This window comes from Ranitomeya variabilis, chromosome 2 (genome assembly GCF_051348905.1).
Source record: "Ranitomeya variabilis isolate aRanVar5 chromosome 2, aRanVar5.hap1, whole genome shotgun sequence".
Taxonomy (NCBI): Eukaryota; Metazoa; Chordata; class Amphibia; order Anura; family Dendrobatidae; genus Ranitomeya; species Ranitomeya variabilis.
This window is the reverse complement of record NC_135233.1, coordinates 604,853,845-604,881,669: the sequence shown is the minus strand read 5'-3', so window position 1 is coordinate 604,881,669 and position 27,825 is coordinate 604,853,845. Positions and strand designations below refer to the sequence as shown.

General features: G+C 41.5%; 2 protein-coding genes across 5 annotated transcripts in view; one reads left to right on the top strand and one right to left on the bottom strand.

Annotated features, from left to right (window-relative positions):
• LOC143807280 (WD repeat-containing protein 88-like) overlaps positions 1 to 2,101 on the bottom strand; it is a 180,638-nt gene extending 178,537 nt beyond the window's left edge. For both annotated transcript variants that reach the window (XM_077288646.1, XM_077288647.1), the window contains exon 1: positions 2,003 to 2,101. In XM_077288646.1, the coding sequence (XP_077144761.1) occupies positions 2,003 to 2,034 (32 nt within the window). In that variant the 5' untranslated portion in view covers positions 2,035 to 2,101. The remainder of the gene's footprint in view (positions 1 to 2,002) is intronic.
• On the top strand, positions 20 to 26,640 carry LRP3 (LDL receptor related protein 3). Of its 3 annotated transcripts, none has more exons than XM_077288643.1 (7): positions 20 to 390; positions 17,468 to 17,509; positions 19,013 to 19,151; positions 19,463 to 19,671; positions 21,279 to 22,365; positions 23,582 to 23,714; positions 24,191 to 26,640. In XM_077288643.1, the coding sequence occupies exons 1-7, from the start codon at positions 336 to 338 to the stop codon at positions 24,947 to 24,949; spliced, it is 2,424 nt and encodes an 807-aa protein (XP_077144758.1). In that variant the 5' UTR covers positions 20 to 335; the 3' UTR covers positions 24,950 to 26,640. The 3 variants fall into 3 exon arrangements, with proteins under 3 accessions (XP_077144758.1, XP_077144757.1, XP_077144759.1); XM_077288642.1 differs by having other exon boundaries at positions 19,010 to 19,151; XM_077288644.1 differs by lacking the exons at positions 20 to 390; positions 17,468 to 17,509; positions 19,013 to 19,151; positions 19,463 to 19,671 and adding an exon at positions 20,298 to 20,419.
• The last annotated feature ends 1,185 nt before the right edge of the window (positions 26,641 to 27,825 follow it).

Here is a 27,825-nt window from a genome sequence, read left to right as displayed (position 1 = left end):
TGTATCTGGAGGTGAGGATACCCTTCTGGTAGAATAAGGCGGGCTGGAAGAAGAGGAGGAGTGGGGGTCTTGCATATGTGTGAGGAAGTAGTGTCATCAGCTGCAGCACTAGTAGATGCTTCCTTTTCTCCACCTCCTCCTCCTCCAGCCTGCACTCCTCCTCCTCCCATACAGCACACAGACACAAGAGAAAAGGCTCCACTTTAATGCATATGTGCTGCTGGAAATGACAAGTGCTCATCCCCTGTCTAACAAAAGACACAGCTGATGTGGAGCCTCTCCCCTCCTGCACCCCCCTGGCTGCCTGACAAAGGATCACAGCCCCCCTCAACACCATGCACAGCACAGCCAGGCTGGACTTTCTCCATCATATTTCTGTCATTTGCTTCGGTGAGTACCTGTGATCCTCTTTTATAACCATTCCAGATGGCAGAGAATTAGGTTTGTGCATGATATTGGGGGTGTCTGGGCAATGCAATGGTCATAACTTGCATGGTGGTCCCAGCTCAGTGCATTTGCAGTAGTTTGTGGCGCTGTGTTGAATCCGCAGGGTCTGTCTGTACAGTGTGGGTTTGCTTCCACTCCAGCAATGATAGGGGTTAATACTATGATCTCATCTTCTAAATGTGCCACTCAGGACTTGGGCTGCTCCTGTGGCCCTTCCATCTCTGGGCTTTATCTCCTTGCACATAGCAGCTGGCAACAGCTGACAGCAGCCAACACCAAGCTCTTATGATATTATTACAGGTGGAGATCATCTGCCATTGGGTGAGAGGAGCGCTGCGCATAGCTAGGGCAGGTGATACTCATATATACATGGGCTAGGAGTTAAGTCATAATATTGCTTTATTTTCCATGATGATACCAGACAGCTTCTTTGTTATAAGCATTGACAGACATTGCGGATATATTTCGTTCCTCGTCACTCGTCTACCAGTAGGGCACATGTGGACTATCCGGCTCCTTTATCTAGGAATCCATGCTCTGATTATAGTGGAGCCATGCTATTGGGGTGCACAGAATACATCATCTCATATTATTATGTTACGAAAACTGGACATATGCATGACAGCAGAATGCGGAGTCATAAAGACACCATTAGTTTTCTTAGCCAAGGAAAATAAAAATCCCTTCTGACCTCGGTATGGTGACCCCAGCAACTAACTCTCCATATCCCATCTTCCCATAGTCATAATACAGCCGCATTTTAGGGTCACTATTATGGCTGCAATACCCAAACCACCTGTGATTCTTCTGACTTTACTTAAAGGGATGTTTCGGTCTCCATAAATCACCACCACATGGACTCCACCGATTGCCAGAAGATGAGACTAGTGTGTCCCACTGGTTCTCCCCTGACTGCAAGACCATGGCCAGGTGGAATTTTTTTTTATGACTTAAAAACTTGATTTCTACTGGATCTATTTATTTTATCTTTTTTAACATTGAAGTCTAAGAAAAACGAATCCATTAAATATCCATCAGTTTTTCTTTCATTTGAAAAGGATCCGTTTTTTACCAACTGGATCTGTTTCAAATGGAAGAAAACCAATGGCTAATTAATGGATCCGTTTCCTTAGACTTCAATGTAAAAAAAATGGATCCAGTTGAAATCAGTTTTTTTTTAAGCCAGACGAAAAAAGTTGCCTGCACAACTTTTTGGGGGGTCAACAGATTAGTGCTGGATCAGTTGTAGGGGATGATTACTGGACATGTGAACAGAGCCTTGCAGTCAGAGGAGAACCAGAATAGGGGCAATCAGTGGGGGTCCGCACACATCTATCATTCTCACCTATTCAATGGATCAATGATAATCTCTGGGGACCAGAATACATCTTTTAAGTTGCCAGCAAACCCAATCTGAGTTGCATCTGTAACATGGACCGTAGTAGATTTTTTTTTTTGTTGTAAATCCATACATCTTAAAAAATTTTTGTTGAACCCCTTTAAATTTCGGATTAGTGTGGGAGGTGTGAGTCTACTGCCATTAATGTAAATGTACCTTAGATGTGATCTCATTTCATCCTTTTCCATCTTCTGCTCTGTCCTTACATCCACCGTGGAGATCAATGATGTCAGTGTCGGGATCCATCTATCTAACATTCACCTGTCAAATACAACATGTGTGTGCATAATGTAAAGACATGATTGTGCTCTCTAAGCCATTAACTTGCAATATAGGAATACGAACATGCATTACACTGGAAGATCTGCTATGCATAGAATTGTGATTGATAGTTTATAATAAAGCTCAGCAGCCGATCGGTGGGGGTGGGGGTTTCAACTTCCAGAGGTCCCCATCAATGAAATGGCACAACTCCCATTCAATCAGCTGATAGGTGGGACCGCAAAAGTCAAACGTGCCCATCATGCTGCTGATCCGAGATAAAAATATCTGCTGTGCGTGGACTTGCCCCAACGAGACAATGAACCTTGCACAATTGATTACCAGCAATCAATGAAGTTTCAGGAGCTTACAGAATTTTTTATAGGCTGAAAACCAGTAGACTTGTACCTCCTACGTCCCTACTTTTTTGGCTGGAGCAGTAAGAAAATAAACTATTGCCTCCAATTCATCAAGACTGGCATGTAGCAAGACAGTCTTGGCGAGAAGTGTGCCAGAATAGGATGCGCCAAAAGAGGTTTGAGCCTTTTCATGAATTTGGCACCTCTTTCAGGTGCCGTGCAACTCCAAAAATAAATGTACGCCAGCCAGGAACTTTTGTGGCTTAAATGCAAAAATAACCTGACTCTAGTACACAAATTTACTTTTGCTTCTATGTAATAATTTGGCTAGCTTTTCTAATAAATAATTAGATTATACTACTTTATTCTGCAAATTGTGCCTCAAGTGCACTAACACTACTCATTAGCACTCCTTCACAGGGGCGGCCTACCGGAGGATTCTCCTGTCGGTCAGTCCGGTCCTGTGCACGATCGACATCTTCCCCAATGGTCAGTCAGCCCGCGCCCTCATACACATTAAACTGTCAATATTGCCGGGTTTGGCTGACATTAATCTAATGGGGGCCTTAAGAGTAGGTCCAAACTGGCATCTGAGCCTCCTTATTATAGTAAATGGGGTCCATCCGGCATGGTTTCTATGCATCATAGTCCAGAACAGAAACATATTGAATGCTATTGTGAACCTAGCTCCATCCATTTCCTAAACCTATTTTTTTTTTCCTTTAGGGATGTCAAACTATTGGCTTATCAGCTATTCTGATACTACAACTCCTAATGTGACAGGTTGTCAGGACATGCACAGAGTTGTAGTTTCATAGCCGATTACACATAATTGCTAAAAAAAAAAAAAAGGCATTTAAAAAAGATTCAGCATTTTTCAGATTTCTAATAATTCACATCCGCCAACAGCTTTCCTCTTAGCTGTGATCCCATGGTTTGGTTCATATCGACCTTTAATGAATCGACTCCTTTGTGTCTGATTTTCTGTCTAGATAAATGTGCGAAAACTTAAATTGATGATTCCAGTGGCGGCAGTGACAATGGGAGTGCTACATGGTATCTAGTGCTGGTGAGACCTTGTATCTGTAAATGTATAAGTCCTGTGGAGTATTATGTAACATACGGTAGTTCATAATGAAGCATTACATCATGTGTCACAGCCCAGTGCTGACGACATGTTACTAATGGCTCGGACTTGGGTTAGGAGTTAAGTCATTATATTGCTTCATTTTTCCTAATGATACCAGACAGCTTCTTTGTTGTAAACGCTGACAGATATATTTCGTTCCTCGTCACTGGTCTACCAGTAGGGCACATGTGGACAATCCAGCTTCTTTATCTAGGAATCCATGCTCTAATTGTGCTAGAGCCATGAATTTGGGGTGCACAGTGTGGATTCTCTGCGGTTCTTGTTTACGCCATATGAAGACCTGTTTTTCCATATGGGGAAATTCCTCCAGAATGGCCTTAAAGAAGAAGCAGGTTATGGGCTTTGTATTAGAGATTCATGGACTCTATCTCCATGGATTTTTAGATTACTGGTTGGCTTCTATGGAGAACTGCAACGTGGCCCCCCATATCGCATTAATCCTGGCTATTAGGACACCCAGCAAACAAGGAAGGTGCAACCTATTAGTCACTTCTTCTGCAATGGCAAGTGTAGAATTACGTGGTAGCCAAGATGAATGATTATCCATGTGGCTGATATTATGGGGCACTCCAACAGTCAATATTATATGGACACTAATAGAAACAAAAACCTCGATAACATATTGTAATCAGCAAAAATCGCATTAGATAAGGTGCAAGTGCAGCCATATATATTGCACATAGAAGGTAAGCAAAAAAAAAGAAAGCGGTGTTATAGACATGCGAAACGTGCGTCGGGGTTTTTTGGGGGGCATCGACGCCCGGGTTTGGAACCTCCCTGCCTTTGGTAAGCACTTTGTTACTCTCTGGCCGATATGCTGATAGAGTGATCTTAGAATCCTGGCTGGCTTTTTTTTTTTTTTTTTGCTTACCTTCTATGTGCAATATATTACTGCACTTGCACCTTATCTAATGCGATTTTTGCACAGAGTGGGCAGGGGTAATCAGCAGGGTTCCTTCTTTTCTGTTTCAATTTTCCTGCAGATACTTGTTATTTGATGTAATGGATTTAGTATGTTGATTTTTTTGAAGTACAAATAAATGTACTATTTTTATACCTAATGACTCCTATTATATGGACACTGTGGCTGTCACTATGAAACACTCAAGCTGCCACTATTATATGGACACTGTGGCTGTCATTAAGAAGGACGCCAGCGGTCACTGTTTTGTGTACCCCTTGGTTATCAAAATTGAGCATTGTAGCTGTCACTGTAATGTCGTCACTGTGGCTGTCAGTGCCTTAGGCCGGAGACACACTGGTGCGAGATACGGCCGAGTCTCGCTGGTTAAAAGCAAGCTGTGGCACCTGCACTCCGGAGCGGAGCGTGCAGCCGCACAGCAATACATGGAGCCGCACGCTCCGCTCCGGAGTGCCGGTGCCACAGCTTGCTTTTAACCAGCGAGACTCGGCCGTATCTCGCACCAGTGTGTCTCCAGCCTAACAGTGACAGATGGAGTGCTCCATGATGACAGCCTGAGTGCACACATAACAGTGACCGACGGAGTGCTCCATGATGACAGCCTGAGTGCACACATAACAGTGACAGATGGAGTGCTCCATGATGACAGCCTGAGTGCACACATAACAGTGACCGATGGAGTGCTCCATGATGACAGCCTGAGTGCACACATAACAGTGACCGATGGAGTGCTCCATGATGACAGCCTGAGTGCACACATAACAGTGACAGATGGAGTGCTCCATGATGACAGCCTGAGTGCACACATAACAGTGACCGATGGAGTGCTCCATGATGACAGCCTGAGTGCACACATAACAGTGACAGATGGAGTGCTCCATGATGACAGCCTGAGTGCACACATAACAGTGACCGATGGAGTGCTCCATGATGACAGCCTGAGTGCACACATAACAGTGACAGATGGAGTGCTCCATGATGACAGCCTGAGTGCACACATAACAGTGACCGATGGAGTGCTCCATGATGACAGCCTGAGTGCACACATAACAGTGACAGATGGAGTGCTCCATGATGACAGCCTGAGTGCACACATAACAGTGACAGATGGAGTGCTCCATGATGACAGCCTGAGTGCACACATAACAGTGACCGATGGAGTGCTCCATGATGACAGCCTGAGTGCACACATAACAGTGACAGATGGAGTGCTCCATGATGACAGCCTGAGTGCACACATAACAGTGACAGATGGAGTGCTCCATGATGACAGCCTGAGTGCCCACATAACAGTAACAGATGGAGCACATGATAATGAATCACTGTTTTGACTGAGGGCACTGTGTCTGTCTCTACGAAGTACTCCAGATGTCACTGATACAGACTATTGAAAAACTAACCCTGCTGTCTCACTAAGAAAACATTCCTTATAAGTTGGCCCCAAACTTGTGACTTAATGGGTTTTACATGTTTTGTAGCTACTTGTAAGTCACTTCTATTCCATGTCTTGAGTTGCTAGGAAATAACCTCTCAGATGAATTCTGCAATCCACAGCCGATTCACTTTCATCTTCAGTGAACTCTGCTCAAAGCCGGTGCACACAGGGACCTGTTTACCAGAGCAAGCCAACCTCTCCGAACGCGGCTTGCATCATAATTTTATTTATAACAAGAAAGTGCAAAAATGAGCCCAGCGTGCCGTATGCTTGACGTTTTTACCCAGTGTCTGGCTTTTTAGACCTTTAGATCTGCATTTTTTTTCCATTTGATAAGTTATCTCATGATTTATGTGTCACGTAATTTGCAATGTAAAAAAATGCATAAAAAAATAGAAGCCAAAAATTGCGCTAAATGTATCACGGGGTCCATGCTGGATTGTATATTTGGTGCCTCTTTAGATACTTTTTTCTATCTTTACACCAACTCTTGACTTGTTTTTAGACCAATTTTTGACACCACAACTAAAAGGTATTTTATTTTCTTGCAGCAGATTTTTGTTTACTCGATTTTAAAACTTTTTTATTTGTGTTTTTTCCCCATTTATTGCATGGGTAATGCCAAAAGAATTGCCGTTCTGCAGGTTTGAAAAAAAAAATGCTTTCATGGTTCAAATCCGCAAGGAAAAAAATAAATATGTGCATTCGATTTCAGAAATATCAGAAGAAATAGTACTTTAAAGTGCAGCTTTGTTTTTTTTTACCCTTTGAAAGGTAAACTAAGGCATCAAACTAAGGCATGTCGCAAGTTTTTCCTCCATCTCTGTCCAAGCAAAAATCGGATTTGTGCACAGAATGATCCGAGTGTGATCTCACGTTTTGTCGGATAGCACTCAGACAGCAAATACGCTCATCTGCGCCTTCCCTGAGCGAGAATAACTGTATAAAGCCCCCTTCACACGTCTATTTTTTATGTCCATGTGCGGTCCGTTTTTTAAAGACTGCAAATCGCCTCTTCGGAGACTAATCTCCAGATTTGGCACATCTTATGGATACGCAATTTCTGGGGTGGCTAAGGTATAATGTTCTTAGCCTGGGAGGGAGTCCAATATCCATTCCTCCTTCCCTGGCTATTAATATCGGCCCATAGCTGTCTGTTTATCCTTTGCTGGGTAGAGATTATAGCGGGACCTTCCGTAATTTTTTTTCTGGGGTTGCTTGTAAACCAGTAAAGGCTAACCAAACAGCTGTGAGCTGTTATTAACAGCCTTGGAACATTTAGGGCTATTGGCCCCTTCCCAGACTAGTAACATCAGCCCCCAGTGGTCGGCTTTTCCTCTGCTGGTTCTGAAAATTTGCAAGGGATGCCAAGGCATTTTTTAATATTTATTTGTTAATAAAAAAGGTACAGAAAAATAAATGCACAAAACAATGATTATATAGCACACTGACCTCTATCTATCATGTTCCTCATCGCTATCTCTATCTGTGAACAACTTTAATACCTAACACTCTTTAATTTCTATGTTTTATTTCATTCCATACGTGTCACACGGATGTCACATATGTTTACACGGATGGCACACCGACACGGACCAAGGATCTCACCAGTACTATTTTTTTCAAGTGCCAAAATCACCCGGATGTGTGAAGGAGGCCTAACACAGCTTGTAATGGAGCATGCTAAAGTTTTTAAACAGGGATTGTGGTCACAGTCTTGAAGCTTCAGGGTGTTTTCAAAACTGGTCATATAGCCGACTGTAGGTGACCCAGTTCTCCAGGATTGAAGTCATGGGCTGAGTACTTTGCACGAGGTGCAGAAGTGCTCCAGGAGTGATGGCCTGGAGGTGGTTGAACCCCATTTTCATGGTGGCACATTTGCATGTGCAGCGCCCCAGAGTCCTGGTCGTTGCAGTACTGTTGCTCCGCCGCTAAGGGGGGCTATGGTACGTCTGATGGCACTGAAGGAGTTCATCTGACCAGGTATCACAGACACCAATACATTTCACAGTCTGGCCTCCAGGGGGAGCTAAGGGTTCTATTTATTAGGCCACTCCTCACAGTCTGGTAAAACTGGGGGTTAGGCAGGAAGTTAGACAGAAAGCTGACAGGGTTGGAACCAGGCAACACCTTGTGGCAGAGGGTGTTGTGGGGGAAGATTCAGAGGGGTCCCTGTCAGGGGTGGGATCCTGACAGAGGCCTAGCAACTAGAGAGAACGTTACGGGACTGCGCCTGCACGATATAGCGGCGGTACCCCAAGAAAGGATAAGAAGCGAGATTTATTGTGCTGAGTGAGAAACGAGATCAACGCAACAAGGAGAATACCAGTAGGAGTCGTGCTGTAAGACGAGGCAACATCCTATTGAGGCGCATAACCGGTGGCCGGAACGCCGAGGAAGTATAGAGCTCCAAGCCAAACTTCAAACCTACGGCAGGAGAGTCAGTTACAGGCGGGCTGTCTCACCCAGATCCAGGAAGACACAGGGGGGTAACAACAGGAGTGGGGCGACGCAAGAGTCCCGGAAGAGCTCCGAGCCTCCCGTCATACGGGTGCGTCCTAACCGTAAGATCAGGGGGACGTAGAGGGAGAACATCAGAATCGAGTTGTGAGGGAACACGAGAAACAGACACAACAGTTGTGGGGTACTATCCCGTAAGCACAGCAGGGGAGGACCACAACACAAGCGCAGGAAGGTAGGCACAGATTTCCACCTGCAAAGGGAACTCTGGAGGTGCCATCGGACCGGCCGGACTTGCGCAGCCCTGTTAACCGTATTCCGGATTGAGGACTCGGAAGCCTTCAGTGAAGAGGTAAAGAGACTGCAACCTGGTGTCCTCGTTATTTACTGCACCGCACCTCCACCACCATCCACATCTATTATTGTACGCCCCTCAGCAGGGTCACGGACCGGGTCTAGCCACCGTGACAACCCCAGAGCAGAGACTCAGAGGCCCGGTACTGGGTACCCCTCCACCCTGCGGCAGTGGGGGCGCTACACATGCACTTCACTCTTTTCATTCTTTTGGGTCCCCTCCTGAACAGTCAAGAGGTGTATCCGTTACCTTCTGCATTTTCCCCTGCAACTACCTAACTCATCTTCTCCAAGTAGACAGTTTCATTGAGGTTGGGAACAAGCTGCGGAGAGGAGGCCACCGATTCCTGACCTTCTGGCCTAGAGAGATGGGGAAAGGTTTATTGGGGAGCGCTTATCCTTTTGGAATTGGTTGTGATAAACCGCATCCTGTGCACTTTTTTTTGCGTTACGCCTCTAATTTTAAGCACCCTCGGAATCTGCGATACGTCTGTGCTCATGATCTCTAATCTTCCAGGAGCTCAAGATGTTTTCTGGAGATTTCATTAAGTCATCAAAATGTGTGTGTGTGTGTGTGTTCCAATTCAGGATTGCTAACATTAAAGGCTCACGCTGCCCTAGAAAAGCATTAGAATTTCTGATATTTTGATGGTATCACATTGACACCTGGAGCGATGAGGAGAGGCGTTTGTGTTTTTCGCCTTGCGGTGTGTCTTTTATCATTATGTAAATCTACATTCTGTCTCCTCTCCTGACGTCCCCCTCCGCACCTTGCGCCCCAGCTGCCTCCACTTCTGCAGGTGGGCCCAGACGTCTTTTTCATGAAGAGATAGAACAAGCAGTTGCTTAGTCGCTCGAAATCCTGCAGCAATTTGGCAAGTGTCTTCTTGCTGGCAATGTTGTAAAGTCAATATTGAGACAGCTTCTCGCTTCCATCTCCTTGTATTCCTCGGCTGTTGAGGAATGAATTCAGACTGATCATTATCCTATTGATGGGGAAGAATTAGCTCACTTTGCAAGCAGATCGCAGAATATTTACTGGCTTGATGTTGAGAAGGATTCTGCCGATCAGCCTTCGGGGCTCACTAATTAAATTCAAATACAGATGAAAGAACAGGATGGAAAGATGAGAGCTGGCTGGCCCGCCAACGTCTGCCTACATTCCCTCTAAATGTCACCATGGATTCTAAGGGTCTGCCATCCGCTGCTTTCTGGGTGTTCCAACCGTTATCAAAAATGGCTAAACCTCTGAGGAATTGGGACTGATCCTCTCCTCTAGGAATGACCTGTCCAAGATAATCAAAAGTGGAAATCTGTTGGATGCTATGTAATGTCTGGGCCATTATAATCGATCAATGGTAATTCTACACACATATTATCCGTACCGGCCAAAGAATTTATCACGGACCCAAACCAGTAGTTTTCTTCTTGTATCTAAGGGAGGATTGTTATAGTACAAATATTCTTATACATAGGAGCAGTATTATAGTAGTTATATTCTTGTACATAGGAGCAGTATTATAGTAGTTATATTCTTGCACATAGGGGACAGTATTATAGTAGTTATATTCTTGTACATAGGAGCAGTATTATAGTAGTTATATTCATGTACATAGGGGACAGTATTATAGTAGTTATATTCTTATACATAGGAGCAATATTATAGTAGTTATATTCTTGTACATAGAAGTATTATAGTAGTTATATTCTTGTACATAGTAGCAGTATTATAGTAGTTATATTCTTGCACAGAGGGGACAGTATTATAGTACTTATATTCTTGTACATAGGAGCAGTATTATAGTAGTTATAGTCTTGTACATAGGGGCAGTATTATAGTAGTTATATTCTTGTACATAGGAGCAGCATTATAGTAGTTATATTCTTGTACATAGGGGCAGTATTATAGTAGTTATATTCCTGTACATAGAGGGCAGTATTATAGTAGTTATATTCTTGTACATAGGGGCAGTATTATAGCAGTTATATTCTTGTACATAGGAGCAGCATTATAGTAGTTATATTCTTGTACATAGGGAGCAGTATTATAGTAGTTATGTTCTTGTACATAGGAGCAGTATTATAGTAGTTATATTCTTGTACATAGGGAGCAGTATTATAGTAGTTATATTCTTGTACATAAGAGCAGTATAATAGCAGATATATTCTTGTACATAGGGGCAGTATTATAGTAGTTATATTCTTGTACATAGGAGCAGTATTATAGTAGTTATATTCTTGTACATAGGGGCAGTACTATAGTAGTTATATTCTTGTACATAGGGAGCAGTATTATAGTAGTTATATTCTTGTACATAGGAGCAGTATTATAGTATTTATATTCTTGTACATAGGGGCAGTACTATAGTAGTTATAGTCTTGTACATAGGGAGCAGTATTATAGTAGTTATATTCTTGTACATAGGGGCAGTACTATAGTAGTTATATTCTTGTACATAGGAGCAGTATTATAGTAGTTATACTTTTCTACATAGGAGCAGTATTATAGTAATTATATTCTTGTACATAGGAGCAGTATTATAGTAGTTAAATTCTTGTACATAGAGACAGTATTATAGTAGTTATATTCTTGTACATAGGGGCAGTATTATAGTAGTTATATTTTTGAACATAGGAGCAGCATAATAGTAGTTATATTCTTGTACATAGGGGCAGTATTATAGTAGTTATATTATTGCACATAGGGGACAGTATTATAGTAGTTATATTCTTGTACATAGGAGCAGTATTATAGTAGTTATATTCATGTACATAGGGGACAGTATTATAGTAGTTATATTCTTATACATAGGAGCAATATTATAGTAGTTATATTCTTGTACATAGAAGTATTATAGTAGTTATATTCTTGTACATAGGAGCAGTATTATAGTATTTATATTCTTGTACATAGGGGCAGTACTATAGTAGTTATAGTCTTGTACATAGGGAGCAGTATTATAGTAGTTATATTCTTGTACATAGGGGCAGTACTATAGTAGTTATATTCTTGTACATAGGAGCAGTATTATAGTAGTTATACTTTTCTACATAGGAGCAGTATTATAGTAATTATATTCTTGTACATAGGAGCAGTATTATAGTAGTTAAATTCTTGTACATAGAGACAGTATTATAGTAGTTATATTCTTGTACATAGGGGCAGTATTATAGTAGTTATATTTTTGAACATAGGAGCAGCATAATAGTAGTTATATTCTTGTACATAGGGGCAGTATTATAGTAGTTATATTATTGCACATAGGGGACAGTATTATAGTAGTTATATTCTTGTACATAGGAGCAGTATTATAGTAGTTATATTCATGTACATAGGGGACAGTATTATAGTAGTTATATTCTTATACATAGGAGCAATATTATAGTAGTTATATTCTTGTACATAGAAGTATTATAGTAGTTATATTCTTGTACATAGGAGCAGTATTATAGTAGTTATACTTTTCTACATAGGAGCAGTATTATAGTAATTATATTCTTGTACATAGGAGCAGTATTATAGTAGTTAAATTCTTGTACATAGAGACAGTATTATAGTAGTTATATTCTTGTACATAGGGGCAGTATTATAGTAGTTATATTTTTGAACATAGGAGCAGCATAATAGTAGTTATATTCTTGTACATAGGGGCAGTATTATAGTAGTTATATTATTGCACATAGGGGACAGTATTATAGTAGTTATATTCTTGTACATAGGAGCAGTATTATAGTAGTTATATTCATGTACATAGGGGACAGTATTATAGTAGTTATATTCTTATACATAGGAGCAATATTATAGTAGTTATATTCTTGTACATAGAAGTATTATAGTAGTTATAGTCTTGTACATAGGGGCATGTTGTGAATTTGCTTTTTGCTCCCTCTAGTGGTTACTAGTTTTTTGACTCTGGTTTTTCTGTCATTCCTTTTATCCGCACCTGGGTCGTTAGTTAGGGGTGTTGCTATATAAGCTCCCTAGACCTTCAGTTCAATGCCTGGCAACGTAGTTATCAGAGCTAGTCTGCTGTGCTCTTGTCTACTGATCCTGGTTCCAGTTATATCAGCTAAGTCTGCCTTTTGCTTTTTGCTATTTGTTTTGGTTTTGTATTTTTGTCCAGCTTGTTCCAAATCTATATCCTGACCTTTGCTGGAAGCTCTAGGGGGCTGGTGTTCTCCCCCCGGACCGTTAGACGGTTCGGGGGTTCTTGAATTTCCAGTGTGGATTTTGATAGGGTTTTTGTTGACCATATAAGTTACCTTTCTTTATTCTGCTATCAGTAAGCGGGCCTCTCTGTGCTAAACCTGGTTCATTTCTGTGTTTGTCATTTCCTCTTACCTCACCGTTATTATTTGTGGGGGGCTTCTATCCAGCTTTGGGGTCCCCTTCTCTGGAGGCAAGAAAGGTCTTTTGTTTTCCTCTACTAGGGGTAGCTAGATTCTCCGGCTGGAGCGTGTCATCTAGAATCAACGTAGGAATGATCCCCGGCTACTTCTAGTGTTGGCGTTAGGAGTAGATATATGGTCAACCCAGTTACCACTGCCCTATGAGCTGGATTTTTGTATTCTGCAGACTTCCACGTACCTCTGAGACCCTCGCCATTGGGGTCATAACAGGGGCAGTATTATAGTAGTTATATTCTTGTACATAGGAGCAGCATTATAGTAGTTATATTCTTGTACATAGGGGCAGTATTATAGTAGTTATATTCCTGTACATAGAGGGCAGTATTATAGTAGTTATATTCTTGTACATAGGGGCAGTATTATAGCAGTTATATTCTTGTACATAGGAGCAGCATTATAGTAGTTATATTCTTGTACATAGGGAGCAGTATTATAGTAGTTATGTTCTTGTACATAGGAGCAGTATTATAGTAGTTATATTCTTGTACATAGGGAGCAGTATTATAGTAGTTATATTCTTGTACATAAGAGCAGTATAATAGCAGATATATTCTTGTACATAGGGGCAGTATTATAGTAGTTATATTCTTGTACATAGGGGCAGTATTATAGTAGTTATATTCTTGTACATAGGAGCAGTATTATAGTAGTTATATTCTTGTACATAGGGGCAGTACTATAGTAGTTATATTCTTGTACATAGGGAGCAGTATTATAGTAGTTATATTCTTGTACATAGGAGCAGTATTATAGTATTTATATTCTTGTACATAGGGGCAGTACTATAGTAGTTATAGTCTTGTACATAGGGAGCAGTATTATAGTAGTTATATTCTTGTACATAGGGGCAGTACTATAGTAGTTATATTCTTGTACATAGGAGCAGTATTATAGTAGTTATACTTTTCTACATAGGAGCAGTATTATAGTAATTATATTCTTGTACATAGGAGCAGTATTATAGTAGTTAAATTCTTGTACATAGAGACAGTATTATAGTAGTTATATTCTTGTACATAGGGGCAGTATTATAGTAGTTATATTTTTGAACATAGGAGCAGCATAATAGTAGTTATATTCTTGTACATAGGGGCAGTATTATAGTAGTTATATTATTGTACATAGGGGCAGTATTATAGTAGTTATATTCTTGTACATAGGGGCAGTATTATAGTAGTTATATTCATGTACATAGGGGACAGTATTATAGTAGTTATATTCTTATACATAGGAGCAATATTATAGTAGTTATATTCTTGTACATAGAAGTATTATAGTAGTTATATTCTTGTACATAGTAGCAGTATTATAGTAGTTATATTCTTGCACAGAGGGGACAGTATTATAGTACTTATATTCTTGTACATAGGCGCAGTATTATAGTAGTTATAGTCTTGTACATAGGGGCAGTATTATAGTAGTTATATTCTTGTACATAGGAGCAGCATTATAGTAGTTATATTCTTGTACATAGGGGCAGTATTATAGTAGTTATATTCCTGTACATAGAGGGCAGTATTATAGTAGTTATATTCTTGTACATAGGGGCAGTATTATAGCAGTTATATTCTTGTACATAGGAGCAGCATTATAGTAGTTATATTCTTGTACATAGGGAGCAGTATTATAGTAGTTATGTTCTTGTACATAGGAGCAGTATTATAGTAGTTATATTCTTGTACATAGGGAGCAGTATTATAGTAGTTATATTCTTGTACATAAGAGCAGTATAATAGCAGATATATTCTTGTACATAGGGGCAGTATTATAGTAGTTATATTCTTGTACATAGGGGCAGTATTATAGTAGTTATATTCTTGTACATAGGAGCAGTATTATAGTAGTTATATTCTTGTACATAGGGGCAGTACTATAGTAGTTATATTCTTGTACATAGGGAGCAGTATTATAGTAGTTATATTCTTGTACATAGGAGCAGTATTATAGTATTTATATTCTTGTACATAGGGGCAGTACTATAGTAGTTATAGTCTTGTACATAGGGAGCAGTATTATAGTAGTTATATTCTTGTACATAGGGGCAGTACTATAGTAGTTATATTCTTGTACATAGGAGCAGTATTATAGTAGTTATACTTTTCTACATAGGAGCAGTATTATAGTAATTATATTCTTGTACATAGGAGCAGTATTATAGTAGTAAAATTCTTGTACATAGAGACAGTATTATAGTAGTTATATTCTTGTACATAGGGGCAGTATTATAGTAGTTATATTTTTGAACATAGGAGCAGCATTATAGTAGTTATATTCTTGTACATAGGGGCAGTATTATAGTAGTTATATTATTGTACATAGGGGCAGTATTATAGTAGTTATATTCTTGTACATAGGGGCAGTATTATAGTAGTTATATTCTTGTATACAGGAGGCAGTGTTATAGTAGTTATATTTTTGTACCAATTAAAGTCTAACTTAATGCATAAAATTAAAAAATGAGGAAATTATGATAAAACTGCATTAGCAATTTTTGTACGTCTGAGATCTCTTTTTCCTTTCCTTAGAATAAAGGACTTTTTTGATTCTGACAGCAGATTAGTCCTTAATCCCTCGTTTTTTAGCATGGTCATAGTCATAAATAATTGGGCAGATGTTTGTGTTGACCTTGTATGTGTTTGGAATAGTAATACAGGCAGTTTTAGATGCTGTTTTTCCAGACGTCGATACGTTCAGTTTATCACCCACATGAAGTATTTATATGTTACAACCCGACTTTAATAGGTTTCAATATAATATTTGTTTTGTATGCAGTGAATTATGGACTAGGTTGTACAAATTTACCAAACCCTGTCTATTTTTGTTATCTGAGGTTTTTCTTCTTTTGAGTCATAGATTATATTAATGGTTTTGTGGAAAAATACATGTCCCCTGTGTGTTATTTTTCCGCCCTATTAATTACACTGGCACAAAGCCCCATTTTTAGCAGCCATGTGACAAACATAATCATAATCCTGTCATGTCCTACACAAAGATTTCTATCAGTGACATATGGTGTTATGCTTATTTTCCTGGCAAATTCACGGCAGCAATGTGACCTGAGAGGTTCTGTAATACCAACGATACTAGGCAATAGACCTAACATATACCGTGTCTTCTCTCTGTACAGGCCCATATTGTTATCTGTAGAGGGCAGTATTATAGTAGTTATATTCTTGTACATAGGAGCAGTATTATAGTAGTTATATTCTTGTACATAGGGGCAGTATTATAGTAGTTATATTCTCGCGCAGGCGCGCAGGGCCTGTGATGACGTCGCGGTCACATTGCCATGACGTCATGGCAGGTCCTTGTCGCACACCAACCTTAGCACCGGAACCTGCCGCTTGCATGGACCGGTCACCGGAGCGTCGGAAAGGCGGCGGAAGGTGAGTATATATTGATTTGTTATTTTTTTTTTTATTATTATTTTTAACATTATATGTTTTTACTATTGAGGTTGCATTGGCAGCCTCAATAGTAAAAACTTGGTCACACAGGGTTAATAGCGGCGGTAACGGAGTGAGTTACCTGTGGCATAACGCGGTCCGTTACCGCTGGCATTAACCCTGTGTGAGTGGTGACTGCGGGGAGTATGGAGCGGGCGCCGGGCACTGACTGCAGGGGAGTAGGGAGGGACTAATCAGACTGTGGCCGTCGCTGATTGGTTGCGGCAGCCATGACAGGCAGCTGGCGAGACCAATCAGCTAATGAATATCCGTGACGGAAGTTGCCGACAGAAAGACAGACAGAAAGACGGAAGTGACCCTTAGACAATTATATAGTAGATGTTCTTGTACATAGGGGCAGTATTATAGTACTTATATTCTTGTACATAGGAGCAGTATTATAGTAGTTATATTCTTGTACATAGGAGCAGTATTATAGTAGTTATATTCTTGTACATAGGAGCAGTATTATAGTAGTTATATTCTGTACATAGGGACAGTATTATAGTACTTATATTCTTGTACATAGGGGCAGTATTATAGTAGTTATATTCTTGTACATAGGAGCAGTATTATAGTAGTTATATTCTTGTACATAGGGGCAGTATTATAGTAGTTATATTCTTGTACATAGGGGCAGTATTATAGTAGTTATATTCTTGTACATAGAGGCAGTATTATAGTAGTTATATTTTTGTATACAATGTCAGTATTATATTAAGTGTATTCTTCTACATACAGTAGGTGGCATCTTTTGTCATTTACAAAATGTAACTTGTATAATACATGACATCGTCATAATATATCATCTGTTGTTCTTCTAGTTAATGCACTTGGATGGGTAGATTCCACCATTCCATTTACAGGTAAGACACTTTTTTTTTTTTTTGCTTTTTCCCCATGCTATAGTATCAAGGATAGGGGTGTAGACCAGACTCTGGGAATACCAAGACGAGACCAAAATCCTGTAATTTTTTGCACATTTTTCATGTATAAATTCAAGTAGATATGTCATCTCTGATATTAGCTTTGTTTTTAGTCACCTGTGTTTCTGTTGACCCGAGCTCTAGAGAGTTTAGGTATCGAACCAGAAACACGTGGGCCACTTGCACATTGAACAAGTCTGTAGGAACCTGTTCACACCACCAGAATACTTGAAGACACAAAAGAGCACAGTGAGGTCAAAAATAATCTGTTGTAAAAAAAATCACAGTAATCAGCAAGTGCTATTCAAAAGATGTAAAGAAAACAGGGTATTTAGTTGATACGTTTTTTTGCAAAAAAATGTATACTAAGCTGCTCCACCAAATCGTCAAGGTATACCCTCATAGAGCAGTCCTAACTAATGTATAGAATCCCTATCTGATGTATTTAAAACCTGATCATCTGTATAATACCTGTATAAGCAGGGTTCAGAGAAGGACTATCCATGTGGACATGCAGGATGGAGCAGTTAAATGCAAATGACCCACAGAGGAGTGGTGGACTCCCCAGTCTTGTAGAAACAAGAGAACAATTATAGAACCAGAAACACATGGGCCACTTGCACATTGAACAAGTCTGTAGGAACCTGTTCACACCACCAGAATACTTGAAGACACAAAAGAGCACAGTGAGGTCAAAAATACTCTGTTGTAAAAAAAATCACAGTAATCAGCAAGTGCTATTCAAAAGATGTAAAGAAAACAGGGTATTTAGTTGATACGTTTTTTTGCAAAAAAATGTATACTAAGCTGCTCCACCAAATCGTCAAGGTATACCCTCATAGAGCAGTCCTAACTAATGTATAGAATCCCTATCTGATGTATTTAAAACCTGATCATCTGTATAATACCTGTATAGGATGGAGCAGTTAAATGCAAATGACCCACAGAGGAGTGGTGGACTCCCCAGTTTTTTTTACAACAGAGTATTTTTGACCTCACTGTGCTCTTTTGTGTCTTCAGAGTTTAGGTATGGCATGTGCTGGGATTTGTAGTCCTACACCACTAGAGTGCCAAGTGCCAGAGTCATGGTTACTTTAGCTTTGTTGAATTTTTCAGTTACGTCCATGTAGGACTGATTCTCTGCAGGGGAAAATCTTCTGGTTACTGTACTGTAGGGAATTTTCCATATGCATATCCCAGTGGGAAATCGATAGCTTATCAGTCCCATGTGAACGTATCCATATGCTGCAAGAGGCGACTGCAATTGCTGCAGTTATTAAGAAAGTCCTAAAACATTGAAGATTGGGAAATAGGAGTTGTTGGCCGAGGAGTCCGACCTTCTTGTCGCAGTTTCCATACATGCACTAGATTACATACCTCTCGTTGCTTCGATCCTCGTTATTTTGGCGCAGAATCTGAGCTTATGTTTTTGTATCTCAGCAGCTGCGTGCAGCGGAGAACTGGAGCAACATACGGAACGGAGAGGCGTCATTTACAGTCCCGCATGGCCCCTGAACTACCCCCCTACCATGAACTGTAGCTGGTTTATTCAAGGAGACCACGGAGACGTCATAACAATTAGGTGACTTTATCGGCAGCCGCTTCCACCCCCAAATGTATCTCAGCTTTTTTGCATATAATGTCGAATTAAATCTCGTTTTTGCACACTTTCCCAACTTATACCCCCCAACGTGTCCGTAGCCCACCAAGCACCTGGGAATGTTAAATAGTTGTCAGACGATCCGGCAGCCACGAAATACGGGCGCACCAGGGTCCCGAATAGTCATTCTGTTATCACTAGTTGATTCCAATGCATTTATGATCCTAAATTTCTGACTTGCGTAAAATACATTTTTAATGTAATTTTTTTTTTCTTGCTTTTCTTTTCCACAGTTTTAAGAATTTTGATATTCAGGATTCTCACAAGTGCACTATTGACTGGTTACTGATCGGTCCGTCTTCTAAAAGGGAAGGATATAAAGTCTGCGGATCTATTATTCCCCCGGCCTTCGTTTCATTGCGGGATCATGTTTGGATGTTCTTTCATTCCGATCCCTTCAGTTCCGGGCAGTCTCAGGGATTTCGGCTGTCGTACATAAGAGGTATATACAGGGGGACTTGATTTTTGTTTTATCTCTGATTTTATAAAATATTGCCTTTTTTTCTTTGCTTGGATACAGAGATAATTGCTTTCTTTTCTTTTTATGTACTTCTTTGCATTCCCATTTCCTTTCCGCGTGAGGTCGGTCTCTTGTGTATGCCCAGACGGCGCGCTTCTATCCATTTCATATTCCATTACCGTCTCCTTGTTCAGCGCCCCTGTCCACCCGTCTCCTCTCCTTCCACATCTCTCACATTTCCCGTTAATATCCATCTGGCAGAGGAGCGGAGGTGTTGTAAATCACAGGACATGACTGCCTGAAAATCTCTTTAAGTGGAGTGCAATTTGATAGAAATCATCTCTCGAGCCGCGAAGATTAAGCAAAGTACTCTGAGCAGTTGTCATTACAGTGGTAACTACAGCACCGTGGTTCAGATAATGGGATCGCCTCGTTCTAAATGCTTTTCCAAATTTCTCCACTGGAAAATTGTTACCTTCATCCTACTGAGCCGAAAGAGGACGAAGGTGCGACACTCGGGTCAGGAGGACGAAGGTGTGACAGACGGCTCAGGAGAACGAAGGTGTGACAGTCTGCTCAGGAGGACGAAGGTGTGACAGTCGGCTCAGGAGGACAAAGGTGCGACACTCGGGTCAGGAGGACGAAGGTGTGACAGTCGGCTCAGGAGGACGAAGGTGTGACAGTCTGCTCAGGAGGACGAAGGTGTGACAGTCGGCTCAAGAGGACGAAGGTGTGACAGTTTCCGAGGAAGATTAGCATTTATCTATAAATTAAAGTAATTATTCCCAGCATTGTAAAATGTTGGCATATAGCTAAGATCCAATTGTTGGGAACCTCACGGATTCACACTGTGACGTCCGTAATGCGTTGTCATATTTCTCTGCAGACCAGGTGATCCGAAGCGATAGGTGCAGGAAAAAAACTGCAGGCACCTCTACAAGAGGGGTCTCAGACATAAGACATGCAACAATCCAAATGTTATGACATATCGTAGCAATATGTGCTTTTTATTGCGTTACTGTCCAGGGAGGAGAGTATAATCATTAGCTGAATATGGCAGTATTAGAGAGGTATTTATTTCCTTTAATAACATATGTGGGGATCTGACTCCTGGGACCCTCAGTGATCCTGAAAATGAAAGGATGCAGCTGTGCTCCCAGACAACTGACACCGTTGACTTTAGTGGGGCCACGCTACAGTTCCCCTTCGCTCGGATCACAGAGTTTGATCAGTTTGGGGTTTACGTAATTACCCTATTCTCTTGGACGAGTGAAAATTCGGTCGTGTGACGCAAGCCTTGCTTTGTGCCCTTTCCTTCATTTCTTCTCAAAAATGCACACCTGAAGGCATCTGATGCCAAGGTGCAGCAGACCCCTAATGTGGCCCACTGTAGTATTCAGTCCATATGACACTGTTAATAATTACATATGTCAGCAACGTAACCAAACAAGACTTATTTCTTATAGAAGTTGCTTTGAAGGAATAAACCCAACGCCCGAGAGTTGCAAGACCATCAATTGGTTTATTTGTATCACATTCACTTTATATTGATTGATTAATAGAATATTTCTTTTTTATTTCCCAAAAAGGAAAAATGGGGCTAACGTCGTGTCCGACCGATGAGTTTCTCTGCGGGAATGGGAAGTGTATCCCGAATACTTGGCGGTGCAACTCCGTAGATGAATGTGGAGATAACTCGGATGAACAGAACTGTACGAACCCTTCCACCGAGATACGGACCACCCTGTGTCCTGTGGGAACGTTCCCCTGCAGCTCGGCTCACTCCACGCAATGTATGTCTAACGAATTGAGGTGCAACTCGGTAAAAGACTGCATGTCCGGCGCCGATGAAGAGAATTGTCCCGAACTTACCTGCGGCGGAAAACTCAGCAACTTCTATGGCTCTTTTGCTTCACCAGACTTATTCCGCCCAGATCACAGCCGGTCGGATCTTCGTTGTGTTTGGTACGTAGACACTCAAGACAATCGCCACGTCATTCTTCAGATTGACCTGTTGCTGGGCTACAGCGATTACGTGAAAGTATACGAAGGGATCGGCGAGAGGAGCGATAGACTGTTGCAAACCCTCTCCTTCCGCAACAACCGCCACACGGTCAGTGCCGAGTCTGCCAATGGCCAGCTCACCCTGTCATACCACGCGCGACCGAAGAGCATGGGCCACGGTTTTAACGCCACTTACCAAGTTAAAGGCTACTGCCTGCCATGGGAGCAGCCCTGTGGAAATGATGATATCTGTTACTCGGAACGTCAGACTTGTGATGGTTGGTGGCACTGCCCCAACGGCAAAGACGAAGAAAACTGTAAACCCTGTCAAAGCAACGAGTATCCTTGCGAGGGAGGAAGCGGCTTGTGCTACTCTTACCTCGACCGCTGCAATAATCAGAAAAACTGCCCAGATGGCTCTGATGAAAAAAACTGCTTCACGTGCCAACCGGGGAATTTTCACTGTGGGACCAACTTGTGTATTTTCGAAACGTGGCGCTGCGACGGACAAGAAGATTGCCAGGACGGAAGCGATGAACAGAACTGCCTGGTGATTGTGCCTAGAAAGGTCATCACTGCTGCTTTGATTGGCAGCTTGGTGTGCGGTCTGCTCTTGGTCATCGCCTTGGGCTGCGCCTTCAAGCTATATTCTCTTCGAAGCCGGGAGTATAGGTAAGACTATGCATCCCTCCACCATAGGGTGGAAATATCATTTGCTTAGACGTTGAATTGCAAATTTGTCTTGAGTTCCCTATTAATATGAGCTGCTTCCTACTCATCCTAGTGTTATCAGTAGTATGCAAAGGCGGAGTGTTGGGGTTGCCAAAGGGCTGGTGTCCTGGACGCCTATGACTTTAGGGGATCCCAGAGCTTTGCTCATGATTCAATACAAACTTCACCACTACCAAGAGCTGCTGTTAAGTTTTTTACACTTTTATTTTTATCCCTAACTATTGTTAGGGATAGGTTTACTGTAGGTAAAGGGTTAGAGCTGGGATTCAGCTTAGGAATAGGTATAGGGTTAGGGCTAGGGCTAGGGTTAGAGATAGGGCTGTTGATAGACATAGGGATATGATTTAGGGTAGGGTTAGGAATAAGAGAGAGTGATAGGCATAATTCTAGGGTTGGGGTAAGGCTAAAAATTGGATGAGGCACAAAGCTAGGAACAGAGATAGGGATTGGAGTAACGATAGGGTTAGGGATAAAGCTAGATTTAAGGTTTGCAGTTAGACATAAGGCTAGCTATACTGATAGTCATAAGGCTAGGGTTACAGATCACGCTAGGAATAGTAATAAGCTTAAGGCTATGATTGTAGGTAGGGTAATACAATAGTCAAAGGGCAAACTATATAATTACACTGAGTACTTTCCTTAAAATAGATTACAGGTGTTTTGGGGATAAGGGGTTCAATACGGGACTGGTGGAAGGGACTTGGAGGGGTTTGAGGGCACAAAATACTCGCCTTGGCCTAGGCGATGGCAACCCATGCAATGCCACTGGTTGTATGAGCTTCAAGAAAGAAAATCATCATAGCTGCTTTCCTCCAGTAATGGCGCCACCCTACTCTGTTCATGATATTACAGTTTAGTTGCATTCAAATGAATGGGCTGAGCTGCAAAAATCTGCAGGGCCAAGGAGCAAGAATGGCGCTAATATTTGAAGAAATCAGCAATTAGAATTGTGCTGAGCTGCACTGTCAGCCTGCAGGCATGAGAGGCGCTGTTTCTGGAACAAGGCAGTAACTTTTAATCTAAATCTTCTGGAAACGTATTATCTTTACAAGCAGAATCAATAATTAACATTAACATTGTATTTTTTTGAGTGACTATTTTTCTTTTGTTTGTACCTTTTTAATTTACACTTGTATAATTTTTTTTTTTCCTCTAGGGCATTTGAAACCCAAATGACCCGCTTAGAGGCGGAGTTTGTGAGACGCGAGGCTCCTCCTTCTTACGGGCAGCTCATTGCACAGGGGCTCATTCCTCCCGTTGAAGATTTTCCAGCTGTCAGTGACTCTCAAGTAAAGTCCCTTCCACTGCATTTTTTCTGCAGCACATAGTATTTCAGCTGAGGAGTGTGACGATTTCGTAGAAAGATGGTGATGGACATGAAATAAATATCTGCCCAAAGCTATGATTTGGGGGGAAAAAAAGCAGTCACCCATCTTTTGTTTATGGAGGTTATCCTGGCTATACCCCCAAAAAAATTGCCAAAGAAGGAAGGGTCATGCCTGTTGATGTTCAGCCCTACATCCTTTGTGCCCACAGGCGATAAGCAGCCTCCAGAGGTTTCTGGCACCTGCTTATTTCCCTCCCCACTGAAAACACATGCACGCTCTGCCGATATGAGCGTACATGTCTATGGGGTGCAAGGTATGGTGAGTGGTGTTGGGCCACCAGTGCACAAGACCCAGTGCCATAACCTGCACAGCAGCACAGAGTATTACAGGAGATACAATGATCTGTCCAGTTATTCACCCTATTTCTTTATTTCCAGGTGTCCATGCTGCAAAACATCCGTACGGCAATGCGACGGCAGATGAGGCGACATTCTTCGAGAAGGGCTTCCTCCAGGAGACGTCTGGGAAGACTTTGGAACAGATTATTCCATCGTCCCCGAGCGAGGGGGCAAATCCCCCTCCTGACCTCATCACTCCTTTCTCAGGCTCGGTTCGGGGAGACAGACCCCGGTAGAGGTGAAGACATCTGGCCAAGCCCTGTGACCCCTCCGGAAACTTTAAACACCGAAACACAAACTTCTAGCCAAGAAGGAGACAGTTCTGATTCTGCGGACCACCAGGTGCATCCGGAACGGGGGTCTGCGGAGCAGCTTCCTCTAAATGTCCTGCCGCAGGATCACTCTGACTCTCGAGCAGAGATGGAGACAGAGATGTCAGACTCTGAAAACCCTTGCCATGGGTATTTCAATCCAGCCATAAGGGAAAACCCAGGAGTGAGACTCGGAGAGACGTCTTCGGCTGAACTCTTGGACGCGTTTTATTTAAGGACCCATAGCCATAGACCTATCAAGGACCCATTACGATTGCCTTTAAAAAACTCTGGCCACCCAGACAGCTCAGCGAATGTCCAAAATCAGGGGAACGAGCAGCCGCGGAGCTGTGCATCTTCTTGCCATGACGAGCCTTTGGGGGTCTATGACCATTATGAACACACAGTGTTGGTGCCAACGCCGCCGACCTCGCACCCCCTGTCGGAGAGCAGCACTAGTGACGACGAATCTTTATTAATTTGCTAATTACATTGCTTCCTACCAGTGGTTTAGGAGTTTTTTTTTTTTTTTTTTTTTTTTTAAGGCCATATTTCAATACGAACCATATATTTTTATATCATACCAAAACCATACGAGGACGACGTTATCCAGCCTGTGACTATATAGATATTGTAAAACTACAACTCCCAGCAGGTAAACCATAGCTCTAGACTCACACTTTTGCGGCCAGTGACTAGTGGTCCATCAATTATTGTGGCATTTTATGTGAATGATATATGATGGCATATAATGAGGTCGTGTTATCAAAAAATGACCTTAAATCAGTGGGGGGTTTTTTGTATGTTTTTAAAAACGCTATATTAAAAACGTTGCAAGTGTTCACACTGTTCACTTGGGTTATTTTAGACTCCTATTTCCTAAAGAGTTTTCAGCAGCCTCATTATCATCACAGGCAGGATTAGAGTGATTGATAACACAAGCTTCGCCAATCACAATGGGCGACATCACAGCTCACCTCTTTCCCTCTCGCTTCACAATGACCCTTGCACACGCTCATTAGATGCTTCAATACGAAAAAAATAGGGTCAGTCTATTGCTGCTAATGTGCATGTGAATATCCTGAAAGAACAGGAAATATGAGAATAACCCCAGTGACTGTTGTGAAAATTGCAACTCATTTTTTTTTTTATTAAATACAGATTGTGCACACGATGTCTTTTTCAGGCACAATCCACCTAAAAAAGTGCCGCCAAACCGCCATGAAAAATGAGCATAATGCACAGCCATGTAAAAAAACGCTCGATCTTCAGTCTTTTGCAACTTTTTTTAACCGCTTCATGCTGCGGAACATTTTCATTCTTCGAGGGGACGCAAAAATGACCAAACTACCGCCAATACATGGAACATGAAAATAAATTTTTTTGTCATTTTCCTGTAGCGACCTAGAAAAACTCCATGGTTCTGCTGGTGGAAATAAGACGTCGTGTGCACGTACCCTTAAACTGTAGGTCATTTTCTGATGACACAATCCCTTTAATACCTCAGTGGATGGATAATGGTGGTTTCAGCATTCATGTTTTTTTTACAAGTCATGCTGGACGAAAAGAAAAGAAGGTAAAAAATGTGCTAATTTACTGATTAAAAGAGAAGATGGTTTTGTTGCGGAACCAGTCAATGACTCGTTCGTCAATGCCGAACAGAAGCAATGGCCGCCATACTTTACTATGTTGTAATGGCTGAAGCGCAGATGTGGAACCACAAGTGCCAGGCAGCAGAATTGGAGGTTAGAAGGGTGCCTACATGATTTAATACAACGCAGGAGATTCACCCCCCAAAAAAAAACTTTGTCTTTCTTTCCATTGTTCCAACTTATCGAGTGTAAATTATTTTTTATAACTTTTTATTCTTCTTTTGCATCAGGTTTTCTACATAATCATGGGCAGTACCTAAGATGGAAATTGGTGTATGCGAGTTGTGTGTCTGTATCGTCACCTAACTTATTATCTAATTTTGCTTTTTGGATGCTTTAAATCATATTTATTTATTTACCCCAATACATGAAGTCTTATTTTTTATACAATGCTAATTTATTCTTTTTTTTTTTCTATAATATTTTCTATCAAGTAATTATTGAAAATGGAGATAATTTTTTGGCGGAGTTCTCTGTTCATTATATATTGCTATCAATGGATGGTATTAATGGGGTCGGGCTTTATAATACAGGTCCTTCTCAAAAAATTAGCATATAGTGTTAAATTTCATTATTTACCATAATGTAATGATTACAATTAAACTTTCATATATTATAGATTCATTATCCACCAACTGAAATTTGTCAGGTCTTTTATTGTTTTAATACTGATGATTTTGGCATACAACTCCTGATAACCCAAAAAACCTGTCTCAATAAATTAGCATATCAAGAAAAGGTTCTCTAAACGACCTATTACCCTAATCTTCTGAATCAACTAATTAACTCTAAACACATGCAAAAGATACCTGAGGCTTTTAAAAAAACCCTGCCTGGTTCATTACTCAAAACCCCCATCATGGGTAAGACTAGCGACCTGACAGATGTCAAGAAGGCCATCTTTGACACCCTCAAGCAAGAGGGTAAGACCCAGAAAGAAATTTCTCAACAAATAGGCTGTTCCCAGAGTGCTGTATCAAGGCACCTCAATGGTAAGTCTGTTGGAAGGAAACAATGTGGCAGAAAACGCTGTACAATGAGAAGAGGTGACCGGACCCTGAGGAAGATTGTGGAGAAGGACCGATTCCAGACCTTGGGGAACCTGAGGAAGCAGTGGACTGAGTCTGGTGTGGAAACATCCAGAGCCACCGTGCACAGGCGTGTGCAGGAAATGGGCTACAGGTGCCGCATTCCCCAGGTAAAGCCACTTTTGAACCATAAACAGCGGCAGAAGCGCCTGACCTGGGCTACAGAGAAGCAGCACTGGACTGTTGCTAAGTGGTCCCAAGTACTTTTTTCTGATGAAAGCAAATTTTGCATGTCATTCGGAAATCAAGGTGCCAGAGTCTGGAGGAAGACTGGGGAGAAGGAAATGCCAAAATGCCTGAAGTCCAGTGTCAAGTACCCAGTCAGTGATGGTGTGGGGTGCCATGTCAGCTGCTGGTGTTGGTCCACTGTGTTTCATCAAGGGCAGGGTCAATGCAGCTAGCTATCAGGAGATTTTGGAGCACTTCATGCTTCCTGGCACCTGCTCACAGTGCCAAAACCACTGGTAAATGGTTTACTGACCATGGTATTACTGTGCTCAATTGGCCTGCCAACTCTCCTGACCTGAACCCCATAGAGAATCTGTGGGATATTGTGAAGAGAAAGTTGAGAGACGCAAGACCCAACACTCTGGATGAGCTTAAGGCCGCTATTGAAGCATCCT

Bases quoted from the DNA above. Each gene is read 5' to 3' on its own strand.
- LRP3 (XM_077288642.1), top strand. From the start codon at position 336: ATGCACAGCACAGCCAGGCTGGACTTTCTCCATCATATTTCTGTCATT. The intron at 19,152-19,462 runs GTGACTTTATCG...TCTTTTCCACAG, and splicing joins GGAGACGTCATAACAATTAG to TTTTAAGAATTTTGATATTC. The intron at 22,366-23,581 runs GTAAGACTATGC...TTTTTCCTCTAG, and splicing joins CTTCGAAGCCGGGAGTATAG to GGCATTTGAAACCCAAATGA.